The sequence below is a fragment of the Mesoplodon densirostris genome, chromosome 16 (genome assembly GCF_025265405.1).
Source record: "Mesoplodon densirostris isolate mMesDen1 chromosome 16, mMesDen1 primary haplotype, whole genome shotgun sequence".
NCBI classification, from domain to species: Eukaryota; Metazoa; Chordata; class Mammalia; order Artiodactyla; family Ziphiidae; genus Mesoplodon; species Mesoplodon densirostris.
In genome coordinates, this window is record NC_082676.1 from 22,151,318 (window position 1) to 22,164,986 (window position 13,669).

General features: G+C 52.0%; 1 protein-coding gene across 1 annotated transcript in view; it reads right to left on the bottom strand.

The window, feature by feature from the left end:
* Window positions 1-6,057: 6,057 nt before the first annotated feature.
* CTNNBL1 (catenin beta like 1) overlaps window positions 6,058-13,669 on the bottom strand; it is a 158,666-nt gene continuing 151,054 nt past the window's right edge. The window contains exon 16 of the mRNA XM_060120252.1: window positions 6,058-6,250. Within this exon, the coding sequence (XP_059976235.1) occupies window positions 6,162-6,250 (89 nt within the window). The 3' untranslated portion in view covers window positions 6,058-6,161. The remainder of the gene's footprint in view (window positions 6,251-13,669) is intronic.

Genomic DNA, 13,669 nt, shown 5'->3' on the forward strand with positions numbered 1-13,669 from the left:
CTCACGCGTGGGTCCACAGTGGCTTCTTTTGGCTATTTTCTGGAGAAGGACGGTGCTCTCTCTGCCTCAGGACCTTTGCACCTGTGCCTTTGCTTAGAACCCTCTTCCCTCAGCTCTTGGGCTGCCCAGCTCCTTGACATCATTCAGAGCTTAGCTCAAAGGCACCTCACTGAGAAGGACTTCGCAGACCACCCATCCTCAGGGTCCCCCATTAACTAGTCTCTAGCGCTTTGCACTGAGTTTGCTCCTTGACGGTAATCACTCTACGTATTTGTTTACTTGTTCATTGTCCTTCAGTCTGTCCCACGAGGACGAGGACGAGGATGTGAGCTCCTGGAGAGCAGGGACAATGTATGTTTTGTTTCCAGCTCTGGTGGGTGTTCAGTAAATGGTGCGGGGGAGGTGGGTGATGAACTCCCAGGCACCATGAGCTGGTCACAGGTGTGGAGTTCCCCGGGCTGGGCCCTCAGAGACCCTCTCAGTCCCCAGATGAAGGAGAGCTGAGATTCCGAGAGGGTGAGGCTCATGTCTCACAGAGCGTGGGCTGGGGGCTCCTGCCCCTCGTCCTCTGCCCTCCTGCATCTGGGTGTTTCCTGGATGGGCGGGCTTGCTGAGGCCTCAGGGGCTGGAGCCGGGCTGTAACCTTCCTCAGACCACGGCCTGGTTTCTGAAGACCCGGCTCTGGTGGCTCTTCCCCAGCTGCTCTCTAGGGCTTTAGAGCAGAGCCTCTTCCCAGGGACTGTGGGAAGCCTCCTGCAGCCTTCCTGCTGCCTTAGGGGTGGTGGCCTTGCTCCTTGCTCAGCTAATATCAGTGTATCTGGGTCCTGGGCACTTTCTGCATGACCTGCGAGGCCGGATCTTGCTTGAGGGGTCAGAATGGAGGCTTCATCACCATCCAATGGAATCTGTTTCTCCATCACTCAGGGACTGTAGAGATTTAACTGGAACAAGCTGTGACTCGGGACAAACGGGACCCCCGAACTCCCAGGAAATCACCACATATGTGGTTCTGGCAGGTTCTGCCACAGCCAGAAGCTCACTCAACCCCGGCCTCGCTGGCCTCAGGGTAGCCAGGGCCTATCCGGTGAGGTAACCGTGAAAAACCCCTCATCTCCCAAGGCCCCCTGCATTGTCACGGCCCCGTTCCTTTGCCCGTGCAGTTCCCTCTGCCTCGAATGACTTTCTATTGATACCTCTCGGGTGCTGAGACTCTCGGCCATCCCAAGGCCGCCGTGGAAGTCACTCAAGACACAGTCATGGTGCCGGGTCCCGCCTCCCCCAATCTGTCCTGCTAGGTTTGGGGGCGCCTCTCTGCCCCTCACCTCTGTCGAAGCCCATCATCGCTCTCTCATGACACCCTGTCCAGCTACCGTGGGGGTGGTTCACACTGCCTTTCAATCTGGGGGCACGGTTCCAGAGCCCAGCATGGGGCCCGGCACAGAGTGGGCGCTCAGCAAACGCTTCCCGGGAGGTGAATGGCAGGAGGCAACGTGGGACACGGAGCCAGGAGCAGGGAGGTGCTGGGTGAGGGGTGTGAGCTGGTGGGCGGGCAGAGGAGGCGATGATGGGAACGGCAGGCAAGGGGCCTCGCTCCAAGCGTGCTTGAAAGTGGCTTCTCCTCCTCGCTGCTGCAGTGGGAAAGCCTAAGCTTCTTCCAGGGAAGAGCAGCCAGGGACCCTGGCCCCGGGGCCCTCACGCAGGTGAGTGTTGCAGCCACTGCTCAGATGTGGCGTGAGAGACACAGGGAGAAAGCAGGGACCCTGCAGGGCCGCTGGGGGCTTCAGTCATGAGGCTGAGTCGGTGCTTCTCTGGGGCTTCTGCTTCCAGTGCAATAGGGCGGAGCCCCTTCTCTGCCACGTAGTTGGGGGACAGTGTGGCTCTGGGGTCAAGAGTGTGGGCTTTGAAACCACTTTGCTGTTCCCCACCCAGCTCCGTCACTTTGTAAGCCACCGACCCTCTCGATCTGCTTTCCTCATCTGTGAAATGGATTGATAATAAAAGGACCTACACCTCACGAACGAGGGTGAAATGTGCTAATTTGACGAGCTCATAGCAAGAGCTTCAATGAGTATCAGCTAATATGGCACACACTCAATAAAACCATTCTTCCGAAACACCAAATGACTTCACTCATAAGAGAAATGCAAATTAAGACAGTAAACTCCATTCCCCCATCAGAGAGGCAGAGACGGAGACGGCGAACACGGCCACGGAGGGTGTGGGGCAGCCCTCACATCCACCACTGACGGAAGGGGGGCAACGTGACAATATGCATCACGGTGAAAACTGCACATCCCCTCTGACTTAGCAGTTTTGCTTGGGAATTTAAACTCACACATGTGTGAAATGACGTTCTATACAAGGATGTTCACTGCGGCACTGTAATAGCCGAAGACCGAAGACAACCTAAATGTCCATTAACGGGATTAACTGAATTATGGTACCGCTCTGCAATGGAGCTCGGCTACTAAAGGAGTAGTGGCGGGGGACTCTGTACGTTGGGTAGATGTAGAGTGAAAAGCAAGGTGCAGACCAGAGACCGGGAGATGCCACCGTTTGCGTTGGCTGTATTTTATTCACTTGAAGGCACTGAAGACTGCCTCCGAAAGGATACTCCAGCTCATTAGCACTGGCTGCTTCTGGGGAGGGGCCTGGGTTGGCCGGAGATGCAGCTGGCAGGGAGACTTATGCACTGAATCTCCTTATGTACCTTCTGAAGTTTATGCCAAGGGCATGTGTTACCTATCAAGGGAAAGGTGACTGGAGGAGCGCTTGCCATTTTCTCGGCACAGATAACGAAGGCCCACCTCTGTGATACCAACCACTTTCCACGTGTACCGGGGAGCAAGACAGATTGAAAAATGTGGCTCCACTTTTATCTCTACTGTGGAGTAAGAAAATCTAATCAAGAAGTTTTCGCCTTTAGGAAAGCGAGTCTGGTCTCCCTGTTGACACTAAATTGACGTTCTTGGTAACGGCAGGAGATGCCACCTGGGCACTGGTGCTGCTGTGAGGGTGACTGAAGGTTGCCTTCCAGCTTCCCTGACGATGCATTTCCCCCAGATAAAGAAGGAATGCAGCCTGCATGCAAATCTCTCTAAATTAGACACGGCCCATCTTGACGCCGCTGAATTCAGGCTGACCACCATGAGCAGAGCAGCAAGCTGCAAAGGAAGAGGAAAATAAAATCCTCATTTCCCTCTGGAAGAAATTCTGGCTAACAGTGCTGAAAGACTATTTTATTGCCGTGTTTAGATAGGAAAAGGAATACCGCCTGGCTGGGGTGCCATGTCCTGGACTCAGCTATGGACACAAGGATGGACACCAGGGGCTTTGTTTGAAGGGGAGAGCTGGGGAAGCCCATGAGTGGCGGACGCAGAAGTCGCGTTCAGAGCCACAGGGCAAATGGGGCCTTTATTCGAGCCCAAGAAGTCCTCCTGGAGGGGTGGGGCTGCTTGGTGAGGCAGAATCTCAGCCATGAGCAGACGCAAGAGGTAGGACCACACCCCTTGAGCCTAAGGGTGAGCAAGGTTAATGATGAGGATCTTTCCCTTGTTCTTAAAGCTTTTCTCAGCCTTGAGTGGCGGGTTGTCAAAGTTAGCTGAGTTTAGAGATTTCTCCCCATCCCGTCTCCTTGGTCTCCCAGCCCCTGGAACCGTACACTCTTTCTGAATCCTAAGGGATTGTACCTCACATTCCCCCCAAACCCTCCCATCACAAAACTGATGGAAAAGGGGACCTCATCCTCATTTGAAAGTGAAGGTGTGAGTTCAAACTTGCTTTTAGTACAGGGACTTATCGGAAAAACAAACTCTCAGGAGGCAGTCTAACATAGGAAGCAGGACAAAGTGGGGGGACTGTAGTTGAGGGGGTCAGTGGCCTGAAGCCCTACCCACCTTCTCTTCTATGTTGGCTTCTGATGCACTTGTGGGAAGCCTGGGGCTCAGGTAGAACACAGCTGGAAAACTGCGGGACAGAATTTCTCTGGCTGGATAATCAGGCGACAGCAGTTGCTTCCGGGGATGGGGAGGCCTGGGGGCGGGTGGGAGATGGGAAGGGAGACTCCTCTCTGCATACCTATTGTTAAAATTTGAACTTCCGTACCATGTACAAGCATTACCTGGGTAAAAACAAAATTTAAAAAGAAAATAAAGCTGAAGGATTAATGATCTAAGTACAAACCTTAGTTCAAAAAATTTAAGATTCTGAACTTATTTATGAAACAGAAACAGACTCACAGACATAGAGAACAGACTTGTGGTTGCCGAGGGGGAGGAGGGGTGGGGGAGGGATGGACTGGGATGGGAATTAGCAGAAGCCAACTATTATATATAGGATGGATAAACAAGGTCCGACTGTATAGCACAGGGAACAATCATTTTGCTGTACACCAGAAAATAACACAACATTGTAAATCAACTATATTTCAATAAAAAATAAATTAAAAAAAATTTAAGATTCTATAGGTTACATTCGTTGTGAATTCATTAAATCCCATATGGACAGTGGAACAGATCGAAGTGGACTGTATCAGTCAGGGACCTGTGATTGTCTCCTGAACAGAGGCAGCTCAAGGGAGGGCAGAGCACGGGCTGTGGAGTCAGACCTCGCTTTGAATGCTGGCTCCGTGCGTACTGGTCCCAGGGCCTTGCACAAGTTACTTACTCTCTGGGACCTCAGTCTTGGCTTCAGTAAACCGGGGATAATGATGCCAGCAGGGCTATTGTGCAGGTTAGAAAGAACGGACGTAAAGTGAGTAGCACATAGCAGGTGTTTGATACATGGTCGCTATTATAATTACAGAAAAGTGAAATTAAAAAATAACAATCCAAATGTGACGGTAGGGCAACTCTGATTCTGTAACGGGACCCTGGGGAATGCTTACCTCATGATAATAACAGGCACACCGTCCATCTTCCCGCCAGGCTGGACGTGAGCACCGAGAGGGTAGAGCCTGCCTCACTCACTGCTCCGTCACCAGCCCAATCCGGGGTGATACAGGTGCCATCTTATTCCGAGTCCCCCAGGGGGGGTGCCTGGGATGGCGAACAGTTTCTCCTGGCATGTCAACTCTGGCCAGATGGTAGTGGCCGCCTGGAGCCCTGTCCCTGGGGGCTCACTGAGCAGCCAGAGCTGCTCTGACTGAATGGTGGCCACGGGCACAGCACAGAGCATGCGGTGTCCCTCGTAGCTGACCTGCTGACCCTGGGCTAAACACTTCATTCTAAGTCAGTCCTCACTCACGAGGACTCTATTCTCTGCGACAGAATAAAAACACGCTAAAGGACCGCTGACTTCTGTAGAGGAGGAGACCAGCTTTCTCACAGTCCCTGTAAAAGGGGTGAGACTGCAATTCTGAAGCCACAGATGTGTGAGGGAAGGACAAAAGAAATCACCAAATGGGTATTATGACCCCCACTCCGCAGATGAAGGAAGTGAGATTCAAGAAGGTGAAGTCACTTATCCAAACTGCCACAGCTGGTAAACAATGCAGCTGGATTTGGACCCCCTGTCTACTCTAAAGTGGTAGCTCTCACCCTGACACTAGGAACCACCTGGGGGCTTAGGACAGTACCAGCATCTGGGCCTCGCTGGACATTCCGATTTCATCATTCTGGGGTGAGGCCCAACACAGATATGTACTTTTAAGCCCCCTTCCAACCAGAGTGACTTTGACGCGTGGCCGGGGTTCAGACCGCTGCTCTGAGGACTGTGTGCTCTGCGGGTGGCCTCGCAGTGCCAGGAAGCCCTCCCCAGGGTGCTTCTGCACGAGCCACGTGCCTCGTGTTACACGCCCAGGCTCTTCGTGTCAGGGCTGGAAGCCCCAGAGAGGTCCCCAGTCCATGCCTTCCCCTTCCCAGCTGCAGATGGGCGGCCTCACCGCAACCCCCAGGGCAGCCACCGTGGCCACTTTATCACTCATCAGCTCTCAGAGCCTCAGTTTCCTCACTGGAAGGGGGAGGACAACCACTAAGCTTCCTCAGACGCGTTCCGTGAGCACTGCTGGGAAAGGCGTTGGGTAAAGGTTAGAAGGTATAGAGAACACCAGCCCAGGAATACCAAAACTAGCTTTTATTTGTCCAAAAGTCACATGGAGCTCCGTAAAAACTGTTTCTGGGGGAGGCCCAGGGAGAGACACTGCTGCCCAGGGCCAGGGGCCGCTAGAAGTTCTCCAGCAAGCCCAGGACGCGCTTCTGCTCGCTATCCCGGAACTCCGGGCTCCGGCCGTCCCCGATGTTCTCCGCATACTCTGGGGAGACAAAGGCAGGGTTAGGCATGAATCTGAGGCGTGGGGTCCTTCGTGGCCGGGTCACACCATGCCTCTCCCTGAACCCCAGCTCCCGTGGGGTGTGTGCTGTTCTAATGCCTCCAGTGGCACCCATGGTGGCAGTTGTGTGCAAACTCCTTGGTCTTGCATTCAAGGCCCATGGTGGAAAGGGCGCAACTCCCCTGTCCCTGCCCGCATTCCCCTGCTGGCTGCAGCCTTTCTTCACTTAACACACACAGTGGATGCTATTATGGGCAGGTGCTACCCCAGACCCAGTGGTTCTCAGAGCGGGGACCCCAACCCACAGCAGCAACATCACGCGGGAACTTGTTCGAAATGCAGATCTGGGGAGTTCCCTGGCGGTCCAGTGGTGAGGACTCGGCACTTTCACTGCCGGGGCCTGGGTTCAATCCCTGGTTGGGGAACTAAGATTTTACAAGCTGAGTGGCGCAGCCAAAAAAAAAAGAAATGTAGATTTGGGGGTCCAATTCAGACCTCCTTATTAGGCAGCTCTGAGGATGGGGCCCAGCAGTCTGTGTGAACAAGTCCTCCAGGTAGTGCTGATGCGGCTCACATTTGAGAACCACTATTTGAGGCAATGGGGATAGAGTCCTGATCAAAACAGGACAGGTGAAAATCTCTGCACTTGTGGAGCCTACCTTCTAGTGGGGGAGACAAACCGAAAGGTAAATAAAATATATAGGGTGGCTGTCAGAAGGCCTCACAGAGATGGGGGATTTGATTAAAGACTTGAAGCAGGTGTGTGGGGGAATATCTGGGAGCAAGTGGCAGAGGGGCAAGCAGAGCAGGGGCTGAGAGGGGAGCACGCCTGGACCCTCTGCGGTGAGGTGAGCAAGGAGCTCAGAGCCAGGGAGGGGCGGGGCATGGGGCGGGGCACAGGTCGTTTCAGGCCACTGTAAGGACTTTGGACTTTCCCCTGAGATGAGAAGTTATAAGAGAGTTTTAAGCAGAGGAATGACATGATTTGACTTTAACCAGCTCACTCTAGCTGCTGTGTGGAAGATACCCTTAAGGTGGCAAGGGCAGAGGGAAGGAGATGTGATTTGATTGGTGGTTTGGTCCAAGGAGGTCATGGTAGGGGTGAGAAGTCTTCAGAGTTTAGATGTATTCTGAAGGTGGATCCAGCAGGATTTACTGAGAGACTGGAAATGGGGCGTGAGAGAAAGAGATGTGGATAGTGAAGCTGCTAAGAAATACGACAGGGTAGTGGAGAGGGAGACAGGGAGCTTGGAATTCCTCCAAGGAATAAGGGGAACAGGTGTCTGCACCACCAAGGAGGGGGCTGGGGTACAGCCCACTGACATGAGATTGAAACAAATGGGTGTTTTTTGGAAAGAGGGAGGGAGAAAGAATGGTCTAGAGACGCCCAGGAGGAGCGTGGAAGGCCCCTCCCCCGTCTCCAGTGGTTAAAGGCATGTGGGAGAAAGTAGGTACCACTTGAGAGGACCCATCCCCGGTAGAGACAGTTTTAGTTAGAGTAGGAAGATAAAGGAAATAGGCCTAAAGAGGATGGGAATACAGGACATGATGCTGATGACAGAACATAACCGAAGGGTTGTAAGGTGGGTAAACATATGGTCCCGTTTCCCCTGTTATCCCAACAGAGTACTTAACACACCTCCATTTTATTCTCAGAAGTGTCCTGGCCCCCCCAGATTATGTGGTCAGCTGGTTTTAGGAGGCGGGAAGGGGTGCGATATGGCACAGAAGTGATGTGTGGAGCTTAGGGACGAGAGTGCAGGGCCTGCGTGGTGAGTGGGGCCCTGAGTTTCCTGCAGTGGCGCCCAGAGCCCAGTGGACGGGGAGGGGGGACGGAGAGCCAACTCCTCTGTGTGCTGACCGTGCCCTGCCCGCGCCCTCAGACAGGAGATGGTGCAACATTGTGGGCTGTGTTTGTATCCTGACTCTGACTCACAATCCTAGGTGGCCTTGCGCGGTCTCCCCCTCCGCAAATGCATGTAAAGAACCTATAATAACAGATGTTCAAGATACGCTAGCTCCCTCCCCGAGCCTGCTTTGCTCAGGCCAGCAACATTTCTCGGGGAAACACCACACATCCTTCAAGGACACCTTCTCCGCGAAGCCCCGCCCATTCACCTCTGACTCCTGTTCCTGTCCTCAGGCCTCTGTCTCCACCGCAGGCCTGACTTCTAGATCATCCTCTACTTGTCCCCTCTCTCCCTCTAGACTGACAGCTTCATGAAGGTAGGGGCTTTCGCCTTACTTTCAGCTAAATTCCCAGCAGAGCCTGGCTGAGAGCCAGCTACCAGTCTGGTGCTGTGAATAAGCTCTCAGAGCAGTGGATCAGGAATGAGTGCCTGCGGGTCTGCCCCCAGCTCCCTGCTTGGGGTGGCCTGAGATGGAACAATAGAAAACTCTCCTGCAAGAGGCTTCTGCATAATAAAACATCTGCTCATCCAAATCAGACAAAGAGTGGGGAAAGGGAAGAAAGCCTGCAAACCCTCCCCTACCTCCCATCCCCCACCACGATGGAGAAATACCTTGCCCCTGCCACTTCTTCATTTTTTCCTCCATCCTCTTTATTACTTTGGACATGTGCCGGAAAACGGGACTTGGGATTCCGACATGTGCCAGCTGTGTGTCTCCCCCTGGAAATCATCCTCTTCTGTTAGGCCCACCCATCACCTCCAACAGCAAACAGCTGTGATCCCTTCTATTAAGGCTCCTTAAAGGGAGGGCTGGGGTGATGGGAGAACAGAAACTGGGCTGCAGGAGAAGGCTAGGGGCTGTATGTAAGTGGTATCTCTTACTCACATGTGAATGATCTAGTCGCTGCCCCAGGAGAGAGAGAAATGACCATTATAGCATTTAATACCCTCAGAGGCATGGTCTGAAAGCAAGAGTCTTAATGGATTGAACTAACACTTTGTTCTCCTAATGTATTCTCAGACCCAGGAGAGAGGGAAGTGGAGAAACAGTCTGATCCTTCGGGGCAGTGATTTTTTTCCAAGTAAAGCCAACTTCCCTGGAGGGACCTAATCTCTTTCTAGGGATGCGCAGAGGAGAGGACCAAAGTCTGTATCAATCCCCTGCTGAATCACCCCTCCCAAGGCCTTAGAAAAACACATGCCACTGCTGTACACAGAGCACCCACCCAATGGACAAGTCTCCTCTGTTGCTCTGCATGTGGGGAAGGAGGAAACAGTCAGATTACCTGCTCTCTGGAGATGGGCTGTGAAGGAAGTTAGTAGGATCTGGAAGAGGGGCTATCCTGTACAGAACGGAATGGGACCTCACATGTGGTGAACACTGTTTACGTGCCAGGCATTTATCTATATTGTCCCATATAATCTTTGCAGCAATCCTATAAGGCAAAGAGCACCATCTCTGTTTAGAGATGAGGAAACTGAGGCGTATTAGAGAACTGAAGCAACCTGCCCAAGTCTAGGATGGTAGAGGAGCTGATATTCACACCAAGAACATGTGTCAGAAGTGAAAAAGGCACGTCAAAAGCCATGGGGGTGGGGCTGGGGAGCTGGTCCCCAAAGTGGCATCCTCTTACCTAGGCAGTTATCTGACCCTGCCTGTTCCCCATCCTTTGGGGAAAAAAATCTCCAAAGCAGCCCAGCCATGGCAGGGCATCTGGCTACAACGTCCTCATAAAAGGTAAGGTTCTTCAGTGCTTTGTGACCACCTAGAGGGGTGGGATAGGGAGGGTGAGAGGGAGACGCAAGAGGGAGGAGATGTGCGGATACATGTATATGTATAGCTGATTCACTTTGTTATAAAGCAGAAACTAACACACCATTGTAAAGCAGTTATACTCCAATGAAGATGTTTAAAAAAAAAAAAAAAAAGAGGTAAGGCTCTGGAGGGCATGTCCTGGAGTAAAGGGGCCTCAGCAGCCAGAACAGATGTGGAGTGGGCTGCGGGGGCCGTGCTCCCTCATGCCAGGTCACTGAGTGTCAGGGCTGGCAGGCCTCTCAGAAATGTGCTGCAACTGGATGGACAGGTGACCGGCCAGGGTCCCGCGGTGAGCCAGCCACAGGGCCAGGCCCACCGGGTCTGACAGGCCCCACCCAAGTGCTCTCCCACTGGCCGTGGCAGCTGGTACCAACCGTGCACCTCACCTCTCACCCTCTGCCCCTTACCCCAACTAATTCTTTGTTTCCAGAGTAGAATCCTATTTGGAGCAAACCTTGGTGGTGCCAGCTACCTCTGGTTATTAAAGCTGCTGCAGCAGTTTATAAATATTGAACAGATTCCTCCCAGAGGTCTTGGGAAAGAGTCCTCTTTGCTCTGTGCGCACGCGCACGTGTGTGTGTGTGTGTGTGTGTGTGTGTGTGTGTGTGTAAGAAAGGGAGAGAATGCAGGAAAAAGAGAGACGCTAGATGAAGGGAGGACTTCAGGGTGGGGGAGAGGGAGAGGGGAGACAGGAAGAGCGTGAGTCGGGCTGGAGAGTGAGAAAGACGGTGTACACATAGACTCCCTTCTCGACTTCCCCAGCGTTTTCAAATGCTCTTACAATAAAGGCTTTGATGGAGGTCAAAAACAGGCAGCAGTGCTGAACGCATAAATATTAAAGCAAACTTTAGACAGCAGGTTTACTATGCAGACATGGAATACAAGCTGTTCTGTTTTTGGTAAGAGGAAGAGGGAGGGACACCCGGGCTGGCAGAAGGGGAAGGACTGTCTTTGAGGACAAAGACTGGGACCGGCGCTCACAAGCCTGGTTCAGGTCCCTGGACCTTAAGCCTTAAACACTCACCCTTGAAAAAGTGCGGGAGGAAGGGTGAGTGGGGAGAAGAGGAACGCCAATATTTTTACACTGAAAACCCTTGAAGACATAGAAATAATCACAAAATAGAAACTGGGAAAGGAAAATCCTTGAGGTCTAACAGAGAGTCCTTAATGACAAGGATGAGCGTGGGGGGACTAATGTTACTTCTCTAGGAGGAGGATGTGCTGGGGCTGCAACTGGGGATAGAAGCTTCATCAGGGATCCGATTAAAATGAAACCTACTTAAAGGAGGAGGAGACGGAAACTTACCCTTTGCTTACGGCGCTAACAGGGTCACATCCCTATAGACCATTTTCCCACAGACCTTTCAGCTGCTTGAAAAAGCACCACCTACCCCTTCCACCCCCACCAGGCCCTGAGGAGTATGGCCCGGGTGCTGGTCCGTGGGCTTTCCTGCCAGCACCGGTGAAAGGATTAGGCCAAGGAAGGGAAGGAAGGAACCTGCATTTACTGAGCAAGTATTCTGTCCCAGGCCCCCTCCTGCATCTCAACCTCAGCCTTCCTTGGGGCAGTATTCACTTTTGGTTTGTTTCTTACAGAGGAGTAAAGGAAGGCTCAAACCGGTTATCTACTAACTTACCCCAAGTTACAGAGAGCCAGAATTCTTGCTGGTCTGTGCCTCTCAGCTCTGCTTATTCCTGCGTGAGCTGGGATGCGAATCACAACGGTGACGGTAGCAACCATTATCAGGCACTTATTACGTGCCAACATGTAGGCACTTTACCTGCAGCACCTCATCTAATTCCCACAGCAACCTTTTGAGGCAGATTACCCTCATCTTATAGACACTGTGGCTTAGGGAGAGGGCAAGTAGCTGCCTAAGGTTAAACAGTCCTTCCGGGGTCCTTTCCTGCCTCTCAACCCTAGAGGCCATAGCAGCAATGGCCTGGTGCAAGTCTCACACATCAACATGTCACCGGAAGAGAAACCCTATCAGCTTCTGCAGCTTTCAACCAAGAGCTGAAATCAATATGGAAATACATGTTTATGAGCTTCTGAGAGAAGACTTCAAGCCATAAAGAACACAAGCAAATCAAAGGGCCGGGAGCCAATCTCTGAAAGCATTCTGAAGTCTTTGGCTCAGTCTTTTTGCCACCAGTGACAGAGTTTTGAGTCAGTAATCCTCTAAGCTTTCCTCTGCCAAACAGCCCAGCACCACCTGATCTCCCAACAACTTTCACCAGTGACTAAAACATCCAGGAGACTCACCAGAGGCTTCCATGCTAACCCCTGGCACAAGTATTTATATGAAGAAGTATTCCCAGGTCACAGCGCCTACTCCATATCCAAGGTGAGGACCACTCAGTGCACACCTTCATCTGCATATGGAGGTCCTTCACAGGCTTCAGGAAGCCATCTCCTTACTTACAGTCATCAACCTCCCAGGAACGGAATATACAAGGGAGGTTGCCAGGGGCTGGGGGAGGAGGGAATGGGGAGTAAGTGTTTCATGGGTACAGAGTTTCAGTTTTGCAAGATGAAAATAACTTCTATGGACAGGGGGTGGTGATAGCTGCAATGGTTAAAATGGTAACTCCTATGCATATTTTAGCACAATTAAAAAAAAAAAAAACCCAAGCACCTCCTCTTCTGTGCAGCCTCTCTGGATCTGCAAGCTCCTTTATAATCTCCAGCAGAATTAACTGTGCTTTCTTGAGTCTCCCTCCATATCTTAGCACTGACTTCAATCTGCTTTGTGTTGTGCTTATTTATTTCACATGTGATGGCACTGAATTGCCCTGGGGACAGGGCCTCCTAAGTGTCTCACTCATCTAAGGAGCCCACCTAGTGCTCTGTGATGCCAGTGGGTACTCTGTGAAGGTGCATGCACTGAATTTTCTTTCTTAAATGCAGTAGGAGTGTATCAGCCAATTGGTACAGTTAGAGCTCTCCTTTCTGCCAGATGCAAGACCGACTGAGTCTGGATCCAGTTTCCAGCATTAATAGTGACTTGGGTAACATCCCTTAACCTTAACCACAAGCCTTGGTTACCTCATCTGTGAAATGGAGACTGTAATCTTGCTTTTAGGACCGTCGTGAGAACCAGAGAACATACATTAAAAGCCTGGCACAGAGGACGTGCTCGGGAGAGACCACTCTACCTACTGTGGTCCTGGATTTCTGGAACAGCACAAAGAAGCCTGAAGCACCACCTCATCAGTACCCTCAATAAGCATTAGCTGAGCCCCTTCTCTGTGCCAGGCGTGGGCCAGGCACCAGAAGGTAAAAGCCAGGGACGACTGTCACTGCCCTTTCAGAGCGCGTGGTCCTTCTCTGGCACAGAGACCACCATCCCCTAGGCGGGCACCAGAGGCCTCAGGCCAGAGCTGCTGCCAGTTCAGGGAAAGCTGGACTTTGGGAACACTGAGTAAGCAGTCTGCAAACCAAGGGACTTTAATGAGCCATCAATTTTTCCCAGCTCTCTTGGCACCCCCGACAGAAAAGGAGGGAGGAAGATCCTGAGAAAGGGGACTGAAATATAACAGGAAGAGTCCCCTGCTGGGCTTGCCTCATCAGCATTTTCCTGAGACCTCAAGGGATACATCAGCTGTCATCCTGCCAGCAAAACTTAGGAAATATATAGGACATAAAATCAAAGAAAAAAGCTTGCATCTAAT